General features: G+C 36.7%; 1 protein-coding gene across 4 annotated transcripts in view; it reads left to right on the top strand.

The window, feature by feature from the left end:
* ZNF567 (zinc finger protein 567) overlaps nt 1–17,547 on the top strand; it is a 29,935-nt gene extending 12,388 nt beyond the window's left edge. For 2 of the 4 annotated variants that reach the window (XM_029212089.1, XM_029212097.1), the window contains exons 4-6: nt 11,121–11,247; nt 11,517–11,603; nt 15,168–17,547. In XM_029212089.1, coding sequence (XP_029067922.1) covers nt 11,121–11,247; nt 11,517–11,603; nt 15,168–16,888 — 1,935 coding nt within the window. In that variant the 3' untranslated portion in view covers nt 16,889–17,547. Of the gene's footprint in view, nt 1–4,582; nt 4,725–11,120; nt 11,248–11,516; nt 11,604–15,167 lie in introns of those variants that run through there. The other 2 variants (XM_029212076.1, XM_029212082.1) reach the window with 2 other exon arrangements.
* The last annotated feature ends 4,363 nt before the right edge of the window (nt 17,548–21,910 follow it).

Genomic DNA, 21,910 nt, shown 5'->3' with positions numbered 1-21,910 from the left:
GATTGTGCATTTCTAAGAATTTTTCCATTTCTTTTAGGTTGTCCATTTTATTGGCATAGAGTTTTTCGTAGTATTCTCTTATGATTCTTTGTATTTCTGTGATGTCAATTGTAACTTCTTTTTCATTTCTGGTTTTATTGATTTAGACCCCCTCTTTTTTCTTGATGAGTCTGTGTAAAGGTTTATCAATTTTGTTTATCTTTTCAAAGAACCAGATCTTAGTTTCATTGATCTTTTCTATTGTTTTTGTTTTGTTTGTTTTTAGCATCTATTTCATTTATTTCTGCTCTGATCTTTATGGTTTTTTCCCTTCTACTAACTTTGGGTTTTGTTTGTTCTTTTTTAGTTCCTTTAGGTGTAAGTTTAGGTTTTTTATTTGAGATTTTTCTTGTTTCCTGAGATAAGCCTGTATTGCTATATACTTCCCACTTAGAACTGTTTTGCTGTGTCCCATAGATTTTGGATCATTGTGTTTTAATTTGTCTCCAGGTATTTTTTTATTTCCTCTTTGATTTTTTTCACTAATCCATTGGTTGTTTAGTAGTATATTATTTAGTCTCCACGTTTTTGTGTTTTTTGCAGTTTTTTTTCTTGTAGTTGATTCCTAATCTCATAGCATTGTGGTCAGAAAAGATGCTTGACATGATTTCAGTTTTCTTAAAGTTACCATGAGTTGTTTTCTGTCCTATGATGTGGTCCACCCTGGAGAAATGTTCCATGTGCATTTGAAAAGAATGTGTATTCTGCTGCTTTTGGATGGAATGTTCTGTGTGTATCTATTAAGTCCATGTGGACTAATGTGTCATTTAAAGCCCTTGTTTTCATATTGATTTTTTTTCTTTGTATAGACACATTGATGTATGTTAAAGTACCCTACTATTATTTTGTTACTGTCAGTGTCTCCCTTTATATCTTAATATTTGGTTTATATATTTAGGTCTTCCTATGTTGGGTGCATGTATTTTTACAATTATTACATCTTCTTGGATTGATCCCTTGATTATTATGTTTTGTCTCTTATAACACCCGTTGTTTAAAAGTCTATTTTGTCTGATATAAGTATTGCCACCTAAGCTTTCCTTTGATTTCCATTTCCATGAATGCCTTTTTCCATCTCATGTTCAGTCTGTGTCTTTATATCTGAAGTGAGTCTCTTGTAGGCAGCATATACACAGGTCTTGTTTTGTATCCATTCAGCCACTCTGTCTTTTGATTGGAGCATTTAATCCATTTACATTTGAACTAATTATTGATATATTCAATATATGTTCTCGTTGCCATTTTGTTAATTGTTTTGGGGTTGCTTTTGTAGTTCTTTTTTTTTTTTTTTGTGGTACGTGGGCCTCTCACTGTTGTGGCCTCTCCCATTGTGGAGCACAGGCTCTGGACGCGCAGGCTCAGTGGCCATGGCTCATGGGCCCAGCTGCTCCGCAGCATGTGGGATCTTCCCAGACCGGGGCATGAACCCATGTCCCCTGCATCGGCAGGTGGACTCTCAACCACTGCGCCACCAGGGAAGCCCTGTACTTCTTTTTTGTTCCTTCTTCTTTTGTTATCTTCTCTTGTGACTTGGTGACTATCTTTAATGTTATGTTTGGATTCCTTCCTCTTTTTTGTGTGTGTATCTATTATGGATTTTTGGTTTGTGGTTACCATGAGGTTTCTGTATAGCAATATATGTACGTGTGTGTATATGTATATGTATATATGTATATTGATTGTTTTAAGTTGCTGATCTCTTCATTTCAAATGCATTTTAACAACCTTGCATGTGTTCTCTTCTCCCCTCACAATTACTGGTTTTGACATTATATTTTACTTTTTCTTTTTGTTTTGGATATCCCTTAACTGCTTATTGTGGATATAGATGATTTTACTACTTTTGTTTTAATCTATTAGCTTTGTGCATGGACGATTTAATACCTTTACTGTATGAGAGTTTTCCTTTTGTAATTTTCACGTTTCTAGTTGTGGTCTTTTCTTTTTTGCTTAGAGAAGTCCCTTTAACATTTCTTGTAAAGCTGTTTTGGTGGTACTGAACTCTTTTATCTTTTCCTTGTCTGTAAAACTTTTGCTCTTTTCACTAAATTTGAACAAGAGCCTTGCCAGGTAGAGTGTTCTTGTTTTTCTAGCTTTTTCCCTTTCATCAGTTTAAATATATCGTGCCACTCCCTTCTGGCCTGTAGAGTTTCTGCTGAAAAGTCAGCTGATAGCCTTATGGGAGTTCCCTTGTGTGTAACTTGTTGCTTTTCCCTTGCTGCTTTTAATATTCTCTCTTTATCTTTAATTTTTGCCATTTTCATTACAGTATGTCTTGGTGTGTTCCTCTTTTGGTTGATCCTGTTTGGGAATCTCTGTGCTTCCTTGACTTGGATGTCTATTTCCTTTCCCAAGTTAGGGTAATTTTCAGCTATTATATCTTCAAATATGTTGTTAGCCCCTTTCTCTATTCTCCTTCTGGGATGCCTGTAATGTGAATATTAGTGTCCTGATGTTGTCTCAGGGGCCTCTTAAACTTCCCTCATTTATTTTCTTTCTTTCTTCTGTTCAGTGGCACTGATTGTCACTACTCTGCTTATAGCTCACTGATCTGTTCCTCTGTATCATTTAGTTTACTGTTGATTCGTTCTACTGTATTTTACATTTCATTTATCATATTCATCATCTCTGTTGGGTTGTTCTTTATATTTTCTAGCACTTTGTTAAAGACTTCTAACTTCTCGCTCTATGCATCCATTCTTCTCCCGAGTCCTTGATCATCTTTATGATCAGTACTTTGAACTCTTTCTCAGGTAAATTGCCTAACTCCCCTTCACTTAATTCTTCTTCTGGGGTTTTATCTTGTTCCTTCATTTGGAACATGTTCCTCTGTCACCTCATTTTACCCAACTTGCTGTTTTTATTTCTGTGTATCTGGTAGTTTGGTTACCTTTTCCCAACCTTGGAGAAGTGGCCTTTTGTAGATGTCCTTTGTGTCCCAGCAGTGCACTCCCATCTTATCACCAGAGCTGTATGCTCTAGGGTGCCCCCTATTGGGTTGCATGGGTCCTTCTGTCGTGACAGGTTGACTACTGTGGGTGGTCTTGTAGGCTTGGTTGGCCTCCAGTTTGGTTGGTTGCTAGGCTTTGCCTTGTGCAGAGACTGCTGGCCGCTGGTTGGTTGGGCAGGTCTTAAGGCAGCTGGCTGGGAAACCCCAGGCGACCCCAGGGCTAGTGCTAGCTCACTGGTGGGCAGAATCCAGGAGACCCTGGGGCTGGTGTCCACTATTGGTGGGTGAAACCAGGTCCTGGGGTCTGGCAGCTGAGCCCAGGGGTCCCAGAACTGGTGTCTGACCACTGATGAGAGGGGCCATTTTTTGACATTGCAGCATGAGGCATGTTCCAAAGTTTGTGTTGGCCTGCTAATGGGTGGGGTCAGAGCCCAGCCAGTCCCAGGGTAGGTGCTGGCCTGCTGGTGGATGGGCTGAGTCTACAGGCTACAGGGCTGTGGTTGTCCGACTGGTGTCCACCTGCTGGTGGTTGAGACTGGTCCCAACTCTAGAGCAGGCTCGCTGGTGTGTGGCACCATGGATTCTGGGGCTGGTTCCTGCCCACTGGTGAGTGGAGCAGGGTCTGGTTGCAGGGCCCTGGGGGCCCTGGTTCTAGTGCCTACACACTGGTGTGTGGGGCCAGGTCCTGGGACCTCTGGTGGGCAGAACCATGTCCAGGGTCGGCTGTGGGGTTAGGAGGTCTTGAGGCAGCCTGTCTGCTAGTGGGTGGGGCTTTGTCCCTTCCAAGTTAGTTGCTTGTCTTGAGGCGTCTATGTACTAGGACCTTTGGGCTGTTGGGTGGAGGATGGGTCCTGAGGCTGATAAGCTAGAGGGAGGAATCCAAAATGGAGGTTGCTAGCACAGTGTCTACATTGTAGAACAAGCTCCCCAAAATGGCTGTCACCAGTGTCTTGTCCCTAGAGTGAGCTGTAATTGCCTCTGGCCTTTTTGGGAGACTCTCCAAGATGAGCAGACAGGTCTGACCCAGGCTCCTTTCAGATTACCACTTCTGCCCTGGTTCCTGGAGCATGTGAGATTTTTGTCTGTGCCTTTAAGAGTGGAGTCTCTATTTCCCCTAGCCCTCTGGTTCTCCTGAAAGTAAGCACCACTTGCCTTCAAACCCAAATGTTCTAGGAGCTTGTCTTCCTGGCACAAGACCACTGGGGTGGGGGAGTCTGATAATGGGGCTCAGATCCCTCACTCCTTGGGGAGAGCTTCTGGAATTATAATTAGTCTCCCATTCATGGGTTGCCTACCTGGGGGGCTGGAACTTGACTACATCACAACCTCACTCCTACACATCTTGTCATACCTTCTTTATCTGTAGATCTTTTCTTGTAGGTGCCAGTGATTTTTACTGATCATTGTTCTGTAAATAGTTGTAATTTTGGTGTGCTTGTGAGAGGAGGTGAGCTCAATCAGGGTCTTTCTATTCTGCCATATTGGCTGATCTCTTTCAATTAGTATTTACATAGTATACCTGTTCTCCATTCTTTATACTTTAACCTACCTATGTTTTAATATTTATAATGAGTCTGTTACAGAGAGTATATATTTTGGTATTACTTTTGTCTCCAGTCTGATACTCTCCCTTTTCTGGGGGGGGGGGGCTGTGCCGCATGGCTTGTGGGATCTCAGTTCCCCAACCAGGGATTGAACTCAGGCCATGGCAGTGAAAGCCCAGGATCCTAACCAGGTAACTCCTGATACTGTACCTTTTAATTAGAGTTTTTAGTCCATTTTCATTTAATGAGTTATCAATAAGTTGTGTTTAAATATACCATCTTGCTATTTTTTTGTTTTCCCATTTGTTTTTTGATTGTTGTCCCTGTATTTCTTTTGTTTGTTTGTTTTTTGACTGCATTGGGTCTTAGTTGTGGCATGCGGGATCTTTGAGGCATGCGGGATCTTTTCTTGTTGTTGTTGTGGCATGTGGGCTCTTTGTTGTGGCGCATGGGCTCCAGGGTGTGTGGGCTCTCTAGTTGTGGTGCACAGGCTCCAGAGTATGTAGGCTCTGTAGTTTGCGGCACGCAGGCTCTCTCATTGAGGTGCGCAAGCTCAATAGTTGTGGCACACACAGGCTTCGTTGCCCCGCAGCATGTGGGATCTTAATTCCCCAATCAGGGATCAAACTCATGCCCCCTGCATTGGAAGTGGACTTCACTGGACCACCAGGGAAGTCCCTCAGTATCTTTAATAGTTAAGGGTTTTCAGATTTTTTTTCTTTGGTAACATGTTTTTTAAGTTAAAATATTTGTCCATTTCATCTACATTGTCTAATTTATTGCCTTTAATTTGTTTATAATTCTCTTATCTATTTAATACCTGTAGGATCTGATAATGGCCATGTGTAACATCCCTCTTTATTTCTTAATCCATCTAACTAGAGGTTTTACAGTTTATTGATATTTTCAAGGATTTGGCTTTAGGTTTCATTGATTTTCCCCTATTGCTTATTTATTTTCTATTTTATTGATTTTTCCTTTTTTCCTAACTATTTCCTTTACTTGCTTTGGGGTTAGTTTAACTTATTCTTTTTTAAAGCTTCTTAAGATAAAAGTTTAAATTATTGATATTAAATCTTTCTTGTTTTCTAATATAAGCATTTAAACTTATAACTTTCTCTTTTAGCCTATTCTAATTGCATCTTCAAAATTTGATCTATTTGAATTTAGTTTAATATATTTTATGAAAAACAATTTTTTAATTTTCTTTGACCCTAAATTGGTTACTTGGAAGTGTATTGTTTAATTTCCAAACATTTGGGGCTTTTCTAGATAGGCCATTTTTATTGATATCTAATTTAGTTCATGTGTGGTCAGAAAACATACTTTGTATGATTTGTCTTAAATCTGTTGAGACTTGTTTGTGTTCTATCTTGGTGCATAGTCCATTTACTCTTGAATAAAATGTGTTGTGAAATTATTGAAAGTGGTGGTCTATAAATATCAAATGCGTTAGGTGTCAGTATTCTTTAGAGATTCTAAATCTCTACAGGTTTTCCCCCTTTTGTCTAGTTCTCTCAGTTACTGACAAACATTAACACCAACCATGATTTTAGACTTTTTAAAATCTCATTTTACTTTTGTCAATTTTTGCCTCGTGTTTTGAAACTGTTATTTAAGTACATATACATTTGTAGTTGCTATATTTTCCTCATGTATTTACTCTTTTATTATCAGGAAATGTTCTTTTATGTCTGTAGTGGTAATACTCCTCAGCTTCTTTTACTATAGCCCCATCAGCTTTCCCATGTTTAATGTTTTTATGGTTTTTTCCCATCCTTTTATTTTAAACCTATTTGTGTCTATGTTATTTAAAGTATGTCTCAGAAGACATACTTTTGAAGACAGAATATATTTCGAGTCTTGGTTTTTTACACATTTTAATAATCTGTCTTTTTGTTGGAGTGTTTAGTCCTGTTGTAGTTAGGGCTGCCATTTCACTCTTTGTTTTCTGATTACCTAACCTGTTTTATTTTAATCTTTTAACCATACTTTATATTTTAGTGGTTTTAGGTTCAGACAAAATTAAGCAGAAAGTACAGAGAGTTTCCATTTATGCCCTTACCCCTTGACACATGCATAGCTTTCCCTACTATCAATATCTTACACCAGAGTGGTATGTTGTTAAAATCAATGAACCTACAATGATATATCATTATCATCCAAAGTCCATAGTTTACATTAGGGTTCATTCTTGGTGTTACATATTCTATGGATTTTGACAAATATATAGTGACATGTATCTACCATTATAGTATTATACAGACTAATTTCACTGCTCTAAAAATCCTCTGTGCTCTGCCTATTCATCTCTCCCTCTCCTCTATAATATGTGGCAGTGGCAACCACTGATTTTTTTAAATTTTTTTTTTATTTTATTTTAATTTTTGGCTGCATTGGGTCTTCGTTGCTGAGCTCAGGCTTTCTCTAGTTGCAGCAAGCAGGGGCAACTCTTTGTTGCGGTGCGTGGGCTTCTCATTGCGGTGGCTTCTCTTGTTGCAGAGCACAGGCTCTAGGTGGTGGGCTTCAGTAGTTGTGGTGCACGGGCTCAGTAGTTGTGGTGTGCAGGCTCAGTAGTTGTGGTGCACGGGCTTAGTTGCTGCACGGCATGTGCGATCTTCCCAGACCAGGGCTCGAACCCATGTCCCCTGCATTGGCAGGTGGATTCTTAACCACTGCACCACCAGGGAAGTCCCACCACTGATCTATCATCTCCATAGTTTTGCCTTTTCCAGAATGTTATATAGTTAAAATCGTATATTATGTAGCCTTTTCAGATTGGGCTTCTTACCTTTAATAATATGCATTTAAAATTACTCCTGGGCTTCCCTGGTAACGCAGTGGTTGAGAGTCCGCCTGCCGATGCAGGGGACATGGGTTCGTGTCCCGGTCCGGGAAGATCCCACATGTCATGGAGCAGCTGGGCCCATGAGCCATGGCCGCTGAGCCTGTGCTCCGCAATGGGAGTGGCCACAACAGTGAGAGGCCCGCGTACCAAAAAAAAAAAAAAAAAGATTACTCCTAACCTGTTTTTGTGCATCTGTTCCTATATCCTGTTTTATTTTGTGTCAAGCAGTACATTTTCATAATTTTTATTTCTCTTTTGAGTTTGTAGTTATATCAGTTTGCATTATTTTTTTTTGGTTGCTTTAGGGATTACAGTGTGCATCTTTAACTTAATCATGTTTTACTTAGAGATAGTACTGAATTACTTAAGGTAAAATATGTCAACTTGCAACATTGTATTTTCATTTATTGGCTTCCCCATGGTTTGTTTTTTTGTTCGCCATGTGTGTGATATTTATATTTGTAATAAATGGTGTTAGAATGCCTACTTTAAACCAAGGGTCTACAGCCCAGAGGCTAAAAACAGTCTGCTATGTGTTTTTGTACAGATTGTGAGTTTAAAATAGTTATACTTTAAATGTTTGAAAAACATTTGAAAAACATTTAAAACAGAATATTTCTGACCTACGTAATCAAAATATTTCTCACTTACGTAACTTTTATGAAATTTAAATCTCAGTGTCCATACATGAAGTTTTATTGAAACACAACTTTGCTCATTCATTTTATATACTGTCCATGGTTGCGTTCATACTAAAACAGCAGAAAGTGTTCACCAACCCCTGCTTGAAACACTCATGTTTTTTAAATAAGGAAGGAAATGAATATTTATAGTCTTTTATATACAATTTTTCTCAACCTCTTCATTCTTTCCTAAAGACCTTGTTTACCATCTGATGTCATTTTTACCTTCAGCCTGAAAACCTTTCTTTACCATTTTTGATAGTACAGTTTTGCTAGTGATGAATTCTCTCAGATTTCTTCTGAAAGTAGCTTTATGTTGACTTTATTTTCAATAGGTAATTTTGCTCAGTACAGAATTCTTGGTTGATGTTCTCTTTGGCTTTTAGCAGTTTGATTAGGATTTACTGAGTGTGGTTTTCTTTTGTTTTTATCCTTTTGGGGTTCATTAAGTTTTTTCAATATGTAAGTTAAGTTTTGCTTACTTTGAATGTGTTAGGCCATTATTTCCTTAAAAATTATTCAGACCCTTTTTTTCTCCCTATTTTTCTGGGACTCCAATTACACCTCTGTTGGATTACTTTGAAATTGACCCACTGCTCTCTGTGGGTCTATTCATTTTTTCTTTTTCTTTCCTTTTCTATTCAGATTGATTAATTTCTGTTGATCTAGTTATATATAGGCATACCTAATTTTATTATGCTTTTATTTCACTTTGCAGATATTTCATCTTTTACAAATTGAAGGTTTGTAGCAATGCTGAGTTTAACACAAGTCTATTGGTGCCATTTTTCCAACAGCATTTGCTCACTTCATTTCTGTCACATTGGCTATTCTTCAGTATTTCAAACTTTTTCGTTATATTTGTTATCATTTGTGATCAGTGATCTTTGATGTTAGTATTGCAAAAAGATTACAACTCACTAAAAGCTCTGGTGATGATTAGCACATTTTAGCCATAAAGTATTTTTTAATTAAGGCATGTTCATTGTTTTTTAGACATAATGTCATTGCATTTAATAGACTACAGTAGAATGTAAATGTAACTTTTATATGCACTGGGTAACCAAAAAATTCATGCGACTCACTTTATTGCAATAATCGTTTTATTACAGTGGTCTAAAACTGAATCTGCAATATCTCTGAGGTATGCCTGTATTTACAAGGTTACTGATTGCTCCTTTTTCTATTTCTAGTCTGCTACCTACATAGTGAAATTTTCATTTCAGTTACTGTACTCTAGAATTTTCACTTCGTGCTTTTTTAGCAGTTTGTGTTTCAAGATTCCATGCCAGGTTTTTCATTACTTCTTTAGATACATTTAGAACAGCTGTTTTGAAGCCTTTGGGGCAAAATCCAATACCTGGGTCCACTAGGAATTAGTTTCCATGAACTTTTTCTGAATATGGGTCATATTCCCTCTCTTCTTTTTCTGTTTTGTTTTGTTTACATGTCTAATTTTTGCTAGAAACCAGAACGTCATGAGTAATATAGTAATCTGAATTCTGTATGTCTGTTTTTCTGAGGATTATTGTTTTTTGTTGTTGTTCTAGCAGACGATTAACTTGCTTGGAATCAAACTTCAAACTCTGCCCTCCCTGCCCCTCCACCTCCACCGCAAGTGTGAAGCAGCTGATAGCTAGGTCCCTTAAGCTCCCACCTGCTGCTTTTTACACTGGTCCCATGATGGGAGGTAGATTTCCACTGTGTTCATGTACTTTAGCTCTCAAAGAATTTGGTATATATTTATACTTAGATTTGGGTCCTGACTTTCTACATTCTCTTTCTTTCAGTGTTTCACCCCTTATACTTCCTGCTGCTTTTTGTTAACTCCAGCTTCTGACACCTCAGTCCATTAAGGCTTCAGTTTTCTTCTGCTTAAGCTATGAGCAGGTTGTGGAATGCTGTTAATCAAAAATGCAGAAATCTCCAAATCTCACTAGGTACACTTCTGTTTTTCAAAACTCTTCCCTGGTGTCTTTCTGTTTGCTCTTTGCTAAGCCTCCTGTTATCTCTCTAACAATTGTTTAGTTTAACTATCAACCTGGAGTTATGGCAGAGTTTATACTCAGATTTGGGGTCTCATTTTTCCTGTAGTTCTCTCACTTCCAGAATTTATCGCTAAATCTCCAGCTCACCTGCCAGCCCTCAATTCTGTCCCCTGTCACCTTTGAGGAAGCTCTTCACCTGAAGAGCTATGGGCTTTGGGGTACCTTCATGCAAAAAAGCCACAAACCGGGCTTCCCTGGTGGCGCAGTGGTTGAGAGTCCACCTGCCGATGCAGGGGACACGGGTTCGTGCCCCGGTTCGGGAAGATCCCACATGCCGCGGAGCGGCTGGGCCCATGAGCCATGGCCGCTGAGCCTGCGCGTCCGGAGCCTGTGCTCTGCAACAGGAGAGGCCACAACAGTGAGAGGCCCACGTAACGCAGAAAGAAAAAAAAAAGCCACAAACCTAACAATTCTTACTCATTGCTGCCTTTTAAGGATAAACTCTCCTCCAATTTTTGCTTGACCAATTCACTCTATTATTACTGGATGCCCAAAGTCACTCCCATGCATTTTAAAACTATATTCTTCCTGCATAACACATTAATCTTGAAAAGGAAAAAATTTACCTCCTCAGTGAAGCCTGAAAAATTGTTCTGCCCTTGTAATACATTGTTATCTTGTACATACTTCTGTTACAGTACCCATAACACCTTCTTGTAGATTTGTGTTGACACATACTTTCTTGAAGGTATGTGTTACATGCTTTGAGGTTGTAACTTCTTGTGAACAGGGACAGCATTTTGTATATCTTGGCACCCTAGTAAACGAGTCCAATTTGGGGTTACAAAGTGACTTCACAATAAACATTTTTAGAATGAGTTATTAAATAAATTTGGTGGCGAGTACTTCTACCTTGATTTTTGTTTCCCTTACTATTTAAATCACAAAACAAGAAAAATGGTAGGCATTCTTTACAAGTTTTCATAAGAATGCCACAAAGGAACAGGATCAAAACTAGTCTCCAATTTCTCGTCAATTTGTTCTGATCACAGTCCCAAACCATTACAGGGATCAGTGTCATTCAAAGATGTGACTGTGGACTTTAGTCAGGAGGAGTGGCAGCACCTGGATCCTGCTCAGAAGATGCTATACATGGATGTGATGTTGGAAAACTATTGCCACCTCGTTTCTGTGGGTAAGAAAAACTCTCTTTGAAACTTTCAGTAGCATGCATTTCCTTTCAAGATGCCTAAAATATGTGTGATCTTGATTTCAGGGATAAGAGGTGATGCACTCTTTTTGGTTGACAGAAAGGATTATTGTGTCTTCACTTGCATAGTGCAAGGTGTTAAATTTACTGTTACACAAAGGAGTATCTTAATTTGCAGTACTGAAAATTCACCTTATTGATTTTTCAAAGGTATTGACGCCTAAGTAACTTAATCCAAATCTTCCCTTAATCAGGGTGTCACATGACCAAGCCTGACGTGATCCTCAAGTTGGAACGAGGAGAAGAGCCATGGACATCATTTACAGGTCATACCTGTTTAGGTGAGTTTCTGACTTGCAGGCAGGTGAAATCTGTGGAAAATAAATTTAAAGTGGTCATGTGTTGGGTGACACCTTTGAAATATTTTGGTAGTGTCTTTTTAAAGGTTCCTAACTGTTGAAATGACTATTGTGCCTGCAAAAAAATTAAATCACTTTCAAATGTCACTCTCACTATATAATAGACTTCCTTAGTTTGCTTGGTGTTATCAAAGATAGTTGCCACTCTTAATCAAAATTAAGCCTTCCTTCTTTTAGATCTCTTTCCTTCCTTCTTATAGATCTTTTTTCTTGATTTGTATCCTTTTTTAGCTTTCTTGGTCCCTTATCTTTTAGCCATTGAATAGATTTCTTTTAGGCATTTTTAAATCTATCTTTAAGAAAGAAAAAATTCTTGGCTAATATTTCTCTTCTTAGTTGCTTTTTCTTTCCCTTTCTTTTATAGTATTTCAGATTTGTTTGCTATGCTAACTCTAAGTTCCCATTCTCACCATAAGTCTAGCTATTAATTTTAAAGCTCACTCACCTTGGCCCAGACTGATAATTCCATAGTTACCATTTTCTTCCATTAAACTTTCATGGTTCATTGTTATATGGCTGATCATCTTTCCTGAAATCATCCCTTGGTTTGGGTAAAACACTGAATCATTCTTATCCTGATTATCTAAGTGATTATTTATTTCCAGCTTACTCTGTTTTTTTTTTTACCACTCTGGCCATATTGACTGGAACAGTGCCTCATACATAATAGTCACAGAACTTTTTTTTTTTTTAAAGGTATATTTCATTGGACTCTCAGTCTTATTTCTCTAATTTGTCCTCAAGAGATCTACCTTTCAATTATATTAGTCTCATCCACTCTCAGAACTTAAGCTCCTTGTTTTATGTGGAGAACCTCTAATACCAACATACTCGGCACAGTCCTCCCACCTTCACTCCAGTCCTTCACAAGTTCTGCACTATGATGCCTCACCTCTTTTGTGACAATAAGTTGAAAATGAAAATCACCAACTTTCCTAGCTCCTAAATTCGTTCCCATTTAACTATTTCCAAATTATTTTATTACTGCCATGATACCAGCTTGATTGTCTCTGTCATAATCTCTTGTGGATCTCTTCACAATTTGTGTTTATCAGCCCGTGAAATATATTTACATCCTCCCATATTTTCATTTTTTACTCACATCATACAAAATGACGACTACCTTATTTAATGTCTTGCATACGGTAATTACAATTTGTTTTTGCCATAATTTTTGTCCTAATTTTTTCAATTTATATTGTTAACTTTCCTGACAAGCTATATCATCACTTGTTCCCCACTACTTATTATTATAGGAAATTGAAATTCTCCTTCATACAAGGACTACTATAATAAGCCCTCATCTGGTCTTTTCAACTTTATTTCTCTCTTTTGTGGAAAATGCTTGCTAATTTCCACTTCATCTAGTCTCCTAAATGTTCTCTATACATGTAGGGTCTGTCATGATATCTGTACTTTTCATTGTGTTCACCCTTCTGTATAGTGTATATCTTTGAAGACTTGAGATTTCTTCTCCTTTCTATTCCTTGACTACTCCCCAACATATTCACCTTTCCTTTTCCTGAATTTCCATGCTGCTTACTAACTGTAACACACACAGCTCTTGGATGTTATATAATTTGATACTTGATTGTACATTGTTTATGCTTAAGGATTCTTTCTTTCAAAGATAAGATCCTCTGTATCTTCTTTGCTATAGTATACAACATTTTAAGTAGTCAGTAGTTTGCTTCATTTTCTGTTTATGGAGCTGTACAGGGGAGATCTCTTTTTCCTCCATTCATAAAGTATGTACTGATAAGTCCTTTCAGAAGTACTTGCTCAGGCCATGGTTCTGTACATTCTGATTCAAATGGTTGGATTCTAACAAACACTACCTACCTATGATATGCAGTGTTAATGAACTCAGAAGAGTACAAAGGCGATAACCAACAAAGTATTCCTTTATGAGAAAGGATTACTGTTAAAGTCTGCATTTTTCATGAAATATTTATGACACAGTGTAAGCTTGTAAAAAGATTTGTTAAAATTCTTTTTCTAGACCATAATTATTTTCAAGTTATAAAGAAGTAATAAAGTGGTGGTGGGATATATGTGAAGGGTTTTGATATCATGGAGTAGTAACATTTTCTTGAAGATTATCTAAATATGATTAGAAATAAGACTGGAAGGCAAGTCAACTGATTAAAAGAACATGAGCAAAAGCATGTGATTAGGGATAAGGGAGGTATTTATAGGGCAGTAAATATTAGGCTTTGATTGTTATGGGTGAAATTTTTCAGATATGTGGACAACCCTGAAAACTTGTTTGAATATAAAAAGTAAGTCTAGGTAATGTAAAGTTTTGTTTACAGGAGAAATTCCTTGTATGTTAGTGTTGTGGGTAATGGACTCAAGGAAGAAATAGATTTTTGAACCTAGATTTAACATTGTTTCTCTAGATGTGGATGATTGCAAAGCAAAAGAGTCAAATATAGTTCTAAATTTATAAGAGAAATAAAGGTTAAGATTAATGAGTGATTTAGAGCCAGAGTGAACAATCTTTCTGGTCCCCCATATGGAAAACTGGAGTTAAGAATGTTACTTTATTGGGGAAAGACTTGAATCTTTCTTTAAACCTCTAAGTTAGCACTTAAAAAGAAGAATAGTTATAATTAATGATCATGAGAGTTTTGTTATTGAACAATTCTGAAAGAAAATAATAACAACAGCAACCTGAATACACTAGTGAACATACCCCTAGTCTGTTTTAAAGTTCCTGTTGGAAGTGTTTTCCTAGTATTTCCCTCACAAGAAAAAATGATCCCCAGCTATATAGAGGATTATAAACACTAGGAAAATAGTTGATGCTTAGAAAGATTTATTGGTGGGTGTGTGGAAAGAGGGTGGTGGAACAACTGGAAGTATTTTACCTTACAGTCTAGGGATGAATATTTAAAAGTATAGGCTCAGGGGGATTCCCTGGTGATCCAGTGGTTAGGAATCCACACTTCCGCTGCAGGGTGCACGGGTTCAGTCCCTGGTCAGGGAACTAAGATCGCACATGCCACGTGGTGCGGCATAAAGAAATAAAGAAATAAAAGTATAGGCTCTGATCTGTGTCCTCCAAATGCCTTCCTCTAAAATTTTCCCTGAACAAACTTTTCTGCTAATTTTTCTTGTTCATCCTACTTAAATCTTAATGCTCTTGAAAGGTTCACTTCATTGCCTCTGAATCCACCTATCCAAGCATGAATTCCTCTTCCACTATTCTTTTGTCTCTTCTCCTTACTGCTTCATGTGTTTGTTTCACTTTCTGTATGAAGTTCTGGTGCAAAATGCAAATGTTACTAGTGTTCATTACTTATTTTTCATCTTTTTCCACACTGAGGCAGAGTTTTTAATTTAGGTTCCATGTCTTTTCCCAGGCAAGGAATAATTTGTCCTTGGTCTTTTTTGGCCTTATGTACTAGAACCTATTACAATTCCTTTCGATAGCAAATATGTGAAGATTCACAAATTGTTATTAATTATATTCTTTCCTAGAAGAAAAGTGGAAAGCTGAAGACTTTTTAGTGAAATTCAAGGAACAACAAGATAAATTTTCTAGATCAGTTGTATTAATCAACCACAAAAAACTGATTAAGGAGAACAGTAGTGCATATGAAAAGACATTTACTTTAAGCAAAAACCCTATTAATTCAAAAAACCTACCTCCTGAATATGACACTCATGGAAAGATTTTTAAAAATGTTTCAGAATTAATCATCAGTAATCTAAGTCCTACAAGAAAGAGACTTAGTGAGCATAATGGATATGGGAAATCACTCCTCAATACTAAGCCAGAGACAGCTCACTCTGGAGGCAAATCCCATAATCAGTGTGGTAGGACTGTCAGTCATAATGAAATGATTATGCAATATCATGAGATAGAAACTTCAGCACAGTCATTTGGATATAATGACTGTGAGAAATCCTTCCTTAAAAAAGGAGGCCTAATTACACATAATAGAGCTTACAGAAGGGAAAAACCATCTGAATATAATAAAAGGAGAAGAACAACCAATATTGAAAAAAAGCATATATGCACTGAATGTGGGAAGTCCTTCTGCAGGAAATCAGTATTGATTCTGCATCAGGGAATTCACACAGAGGAAAAACCCTACCAATGTCATCAATGTGGAAATTCATTTAGAAGGAAATCATATCTCATTGATCATCAGAGAACTCACACTGGAGAGAAACCCTTTGTTTGTAATGAATGTGGTAAGTCCTTCCGCCTAAAGACAGCCCTCACTGATCATCAGAGAACACATACAGGGGAGAAATCATATGAATGTCCACAATGTAGGAATGCCTTCAGATTGAAGTCACACCTCATTCGTCATCAAAGAACTCACACAGGAGAGAAACCATATGAGTGTAATGACTGTGGGAAGTCTTTCCGCCAGAAGACAACACTCTCCCTACATCAGAGAATTCATACAGGAGAGAAACCCTATATTTGTAAAGAATGTGGGAAGTCCTTTCACCAGAAGGCAAATCTTACTGTACATCAGAGAACTCATACAGGGGAAAAGCCCTATATTTGTAATGAATGTGGGAAATCCTTCTCTCAGAAGACAACCCTCGCTCTTCATGAGAAGACTCATAATGAAGAGAAACCTTATATTTGTAATGAGTGTGGAAAATCCTTCCGCCAGAAAACAACCCTTGTGGCACATCAGAGAACACATACAGGGGAAAAATCCTATGAATGTCCTCACTGTGGGAAGGCTTTTAGAATGAAGTCATACCTCATTGATCATCACAGAACTCACACAGGAGAGAAACCATATGAATGTAATGAATGTGGGAAATCCTTCAGTCAGAAGACAAATCTCAATCTACATCAGAGAATTCATACAGGAGAGAAACCCTATATTTGTAATGAGTGTGGGAAGTCTTTTCGCCAGAAAGCAACCCTCACTGTACATCAGAAAATACATACAGGGCAGAAATCCTATGAATGCCCTCAGTGTGGGAAAGCCTTTAGCAGGAAGTCATATCTCATTCATCATCAAAGAACTCATACAGGAGAGAAACCATACAAGTGTAATGAATGTGGGAAGTGCTTCCGCCAGAAGACAAATCTCATTGTACATCAGAGAACTCATACAGGGGAGAAGCCTTATATTTGTAATGAGTGTGGTAAGTCCTTCAGTTATAAGAGAAACCTTATTGTCCATCAAAGAACTCACAAGGGAGAAAACATGGTAATGCAATAATAAATGATGTGATTTCTTTGTGAAGCCTTTCTAAGTTATTGTAAAACTTTAGTTTTTTTAAAAAGCATGCTTAACGTGTGAATAAGGTAATTTTAATCACAAATGTAATAATAATTATTAACTTAATGTACTATACCACATAACTATTTATCTACTGTTTACTAGCATATGAAATGGATATGATCGTTGATATGAACTCTTATCAGCAATGAAGCTAATTTTTTACGTTTTCAAGTTCTCCTGCTGACTCAGTTTATTTTTTTTAATTCTTATATAATACATGCAGAAGCAAGATACAAAGTGGTTTTAAGTATCAGTCTCCATAAGAGGAAGAAATTATGAAGTATATTTCTCATTGCACTCTGCGGAATAAAAGTTGTTACTTCCCCAAAGATTACCACTTCCCTGGCTTTTAACATGAAATAGTTTTTGCATGTCTTTAAACTTTATATTTTATTATACATTACAAATTTTTTGTCTTGTTTCACTCAACATTTTAAAGATTCATACATTATTGCATGTGGCAGTAGTGTATTCATTTTCATTCTGTATACTCTTCCATTTTAAGAATATACTGCTGTTTATCTATCCTCTTGATGGATATTTGTATTTTTTATAATTTTGTGTTGTAATAAAAATACTACTATAAATATTCTTGTATATGTGTGTGTGTGTATTTCTGTTGATTTTATATGAAGACTGGGATTACTCAGTCCCAGGGTGTACGTAAAGTTTGTTCAGTTATGTTAGATACTGCCAAACATCTTTCAGACCTTTCTCAATGTGAGATGATTCAATTTGGAGAGTAACAGCTCTGTAATTCAAGTGGAGAAATGTCATTCAACTGGAGAATTCCTACTAAAAAGAAATCCTTATAATATTATAATTGTGAGAAGGCTGTTAGTCATGAATATATAAATGTAATAAATGTAGAAAGACCTTAGCTGTGGCTTAAACCTTACACAAAATCAGAGAATTCATATTGGAGGGCATCCTACAGTTGTCATGATTATAGGGGTACTTTTAGCAATAGCTTATGTCTTAGTCACCATCGAAGAATTTATACTAAAGAAAGGTTAAGAAGGAACATAGATGAATAAAATTTGGGAGTATAGGAGTCTATTCCCTTTAATAGAATTATGAAAAAAATATATAAGTAAGCCTATGTATAATATAATAAGCCTATGTAAAGTAAGCCTTTTATACCTTGATTTATCTCACAGGAAATGTGGGTCTCGAAAATCCCAAATGAAAAATCACTGGAGATTTTGATGTGTGAGAGTCGGAAATCTAAGATAATACCATCTATAGCATCTTTTGAAAATAGTAAGCTCAACAGCAATTTGAACAGTGTTACTAAAGGCCCTTCTTGAGGGGGATTATTCATAACCAATATTCATAACCATACATGAAGTTATTGTAATAAAATTCAGTAGAAATTTAAATAAACTGTTTTTCCCCCCAATTCAGTAGAACTGTAAACTGTATCTAAGTAAGTAGGAAAATAATTGATAGTTCAAGTATCTGACATTAAAAATGTACAACAGGCCGTCTGGCCTATAGAAAGGGGCACCAACTGCCAGTGGATTGTAAATGGAAACATGCTTGTCATTCCTGGTCTTGCAGATGATTTCAGAGCAGAAAAAGAACAGTGGGTGATGAAGCAAATCAGACATGATAAAAATTTAGACTTGAAAGGGACATACGATAAAAGATAAAATGCCATGTCTGACTGGACAGAACTTTGAGAAATATAGCCTTAACTAATAGTTATTATTTATGTTTAGAGTTTTTTTTTTCTAGTGTGTAGGCAGGATGAACATATTAGAATAAAATAGCTACAACAAGTAAGATTACAGGATCTATATTCAGAGTTATGAGAACCTAGAAATTATTTCATTTGAATAAATCTGTGTTTGTAGATGAGTAAAAATATATGCTAACGATGACGACTACCAAAAGAACTGCATTCACAACCAAGGATGCAAGCCTACCTCTTTTTCCTGAGTATGTAGTGAGTTGGAAGCAAAACCCTCCACCAGCAAAAAGATTTTTGACTCACTGAAGGCTAGGATGATGGTTAGCATTTTTTAGCAATAAAGTATTTTAAAATTAAGGTATGTACATTGCTTTTTTAGACAATGCTATTGCACACTTACTGTAGGCTACAGTATAGTATAAACATAACTTTTATAGTATAAACATGACACACTGGGAAACCACAAAATGCATGTGACTCACTTTATTGTGATATTTGCTTTACTGTGGTGGTCTGGAACCAAACCCACAATATATATGTGTATTATATATGTATACTAAGGCCACGTTATGACGGACAACGTATAGTTGGGGTTTTTAAGAACTTCCAGTTGGACAATGTCTTAATACTGGTTTTAAACCATTTGTATTTAATGTATATATACTGATATTGTTGGGCTTTAGCTCTAACATTCTTTCCTATGTTTCCCCTCTATTTTTAATTCCTGTTTCCCTTTCTTGCTTTTTCATTTGAATATATTTTATTATTCCATTTTAATTTATCTATTTAGCTTTTTACTATTTCTTTGTTTATTTTATTTAGTGGTTCCTCTGGGGATTATAATACACATAATATATATAATTTACAATATACTTTGAGTTAACATTTTAGTACTGCATGTTGAATATGGAAACCTTACCACCATATTTGTCCCTTTTAGCCTCCCCTCTTTATATTATGATTATCATATTTACTATATCTACATCTATTACAAACCTCATCAGAAAGTGTTATACTCCTTGCTTTTTATCAAGTAAATATTTAAATTATTTTTAAAAACCAATAATTTTATTATTTATTCAGCAATTTGCCATTTCTGTTGCTCTTTACTTATTTCTGAAGTTTCAGGTTTTTCTTTGATATCATTTCCCTTCCATCTAAAGAGCTTCATGTAGCATTTCTTTTACAGCAAGACTGCAAGTAACAAATCCTCTTTGTTTCCCTTTACCTAAGAATATCTTTTATTTACCCTTCATTCCTGATAATTTTCACTGGATAAAGTTTGGGGTTGACATGTCTTTCCTTAAAGCACTTTAAAAATGTTGTTCCACTATCCTTTGGCCTTCATACTTTCTAATGGGAATTAAGGGATTGTTCTCCTATATGTAATGCATCAATGTTCTCTGGAAGCTTTTGAGATTTTTTTTCTTTGATTTTCAGCAGTTTGGTTATGATGTGTCTCAGCAAAAGTTTCTTTTAGTTATCCTTTTTGTGGTATGCTATATTTCTTGAATCTGTAATTTTAAGGTATTTTACCAAACTCGGTAGGTTTTCAACCATTGATTCTTTAAATATTTTTTTCTTCATGGCACTCCATTTTGTTGCTGAGCCCATCAAGTAAGTTCTAATTTTCACTTTTTCAGTTCTAAAATTTCCTTTTATACATCTGAAAATTATATAATAAAAATTTTTAATGTTTAATTTCCTTTTGGTTCTTTTTTTATAGCTTCTTTTTGTCTGCTTAGATATTCACTCAAGAGTTCACCTTTACTTCTTGGAACATGGTTCTAATTCTAATGTGGATCATGTCAGTATTGGTGTCTTTTTCTTTTCCATTGTGAGTTTTTAAATTGTCCTGTTTGTTTGTATGTGGAGTACATTTTTATTGTTTCCTAGACATTTTGAATGATTCTCTGAGTCTAGTTTAAATCCTATGAGAAACATAATTTAAGTTTGTTTGTCTTAGCAGGCAGTTTATTTAGATTCAATATGCAAGTTCCAAACTACTTTCTGTGCCCTGGGGTTCCAATGTCAATTCAGTTTTCAAAGCATTTGAAAATTGGCATTCAGTGTGCTTTATCTTTTATGTGCTTCACCCAGTACCCACTCTGAGACCTGGTTGATGGTCCACCTGGTTCAGTTCTCAAGGCCTTTGGTATGCTGCCTAGTGTCAGATCTACACATGTGCACCCTCGAGTTCATATAATACTTTAAGGGATCCCTAACTTGAGTTGCTCCTCTCCCCTATCTCACTAGAACTCTTTAGTTCCCAGAGTCCCCCTTCCTGGATCTAGTTAGAGCAACAGGGCTTTATTTAGCCTTCCCATTCTGCTGTGGCCTTCCCACAGCTAGGTCTTCTTCCAGTGCCAATGAGTGAGAGAATAAAGAGGAAAAAAGCAATGGGATTTCCTCCACCTTCTTCAGAACAAACTTCCACTAGTAAGATAGGATTCCCTTTCCTCAGGGTTTAAGTATTTGCTGGCAGCTGCTGCTACCACCACCTACCCAATCCAGGACTGCAGCTTTCAGGACTAGTGTTTGCCTGCAGTGAGACCAGAAAGAAAAGAAAAACAACATGGATTTCTTCCACCTTCTCTGCTCCACAAAAACCCGTTCTCCCACTCTTCCAACTATAGAGAGTTTCTTATGGAGCTCTTTCCATCCAAGTTTGGCTCGCAGTTTTGGGATTCAGGTTGTTTCAGTCCAGACCAGCACATCACCAGATCAAACTTCCAACTTCTGGTTTCCTTCTCAGTCTGTCTGCTAACATTTACTTTTCAGTTTTCTCAGCTGCCTCATCCATTCTGTCTATGATTTTAGTTGCGTTCAGTGGGAGAGGCAGGGTGGAACATGCTAACTATCTTAACTGGTACTGCTTCTTTTTTTTTTTCTTTCCTTTTAAATTCTTGAGTTTGGATGCATCTTGCTTAAAGATCTGGAAATAGAGTGCAATCATGTGGTACGATTATGTCAATTTCTGAATGGTGACTGATAGGCAAAACAAAAGTTCTGCCTCTCAAGTTATGATTTCCTCCATGTTTGGTTTCATTTTGTTAATATTTTCCTTAGAATCTTTGCATTAATATTCATAAGCCCATCTAGATCTTTTAGAAACTATCTTGATCCAGTGTTTAGACTTCTAGTATGAGATTGTAAAATTCTTTTAGAGATTATCCTTAGTTTTTACCTGATATTTAAGTATTGTTTTGTGTGTGTGTATGTGTGTGTGTGTGTGTGTGTGTGTGTGTGTGTGTGTGTGTGTG

Source organism: Monodon monoceros, unplaced genomic scaffold (genome assembly GCF_005190385.1).
Source record: "Monodon monoceros isolate NGI ecotype Baffin Bay Population unplaced genomic scaffold, NGI_Narwhal_1 Super_Scaffold_10, whole genome shotgun sequence".
Lineage (NCBI taxonomy): Eukaryota > Metazoa > Chordata > Mammalia > Artiodactyla > Monodontidae > Monodon > Monodon monoceros.
Note: the sequence above shows the minus strand (reverse complement) of the source record. Positions and strands in the feature narration are given on the sequence as shown.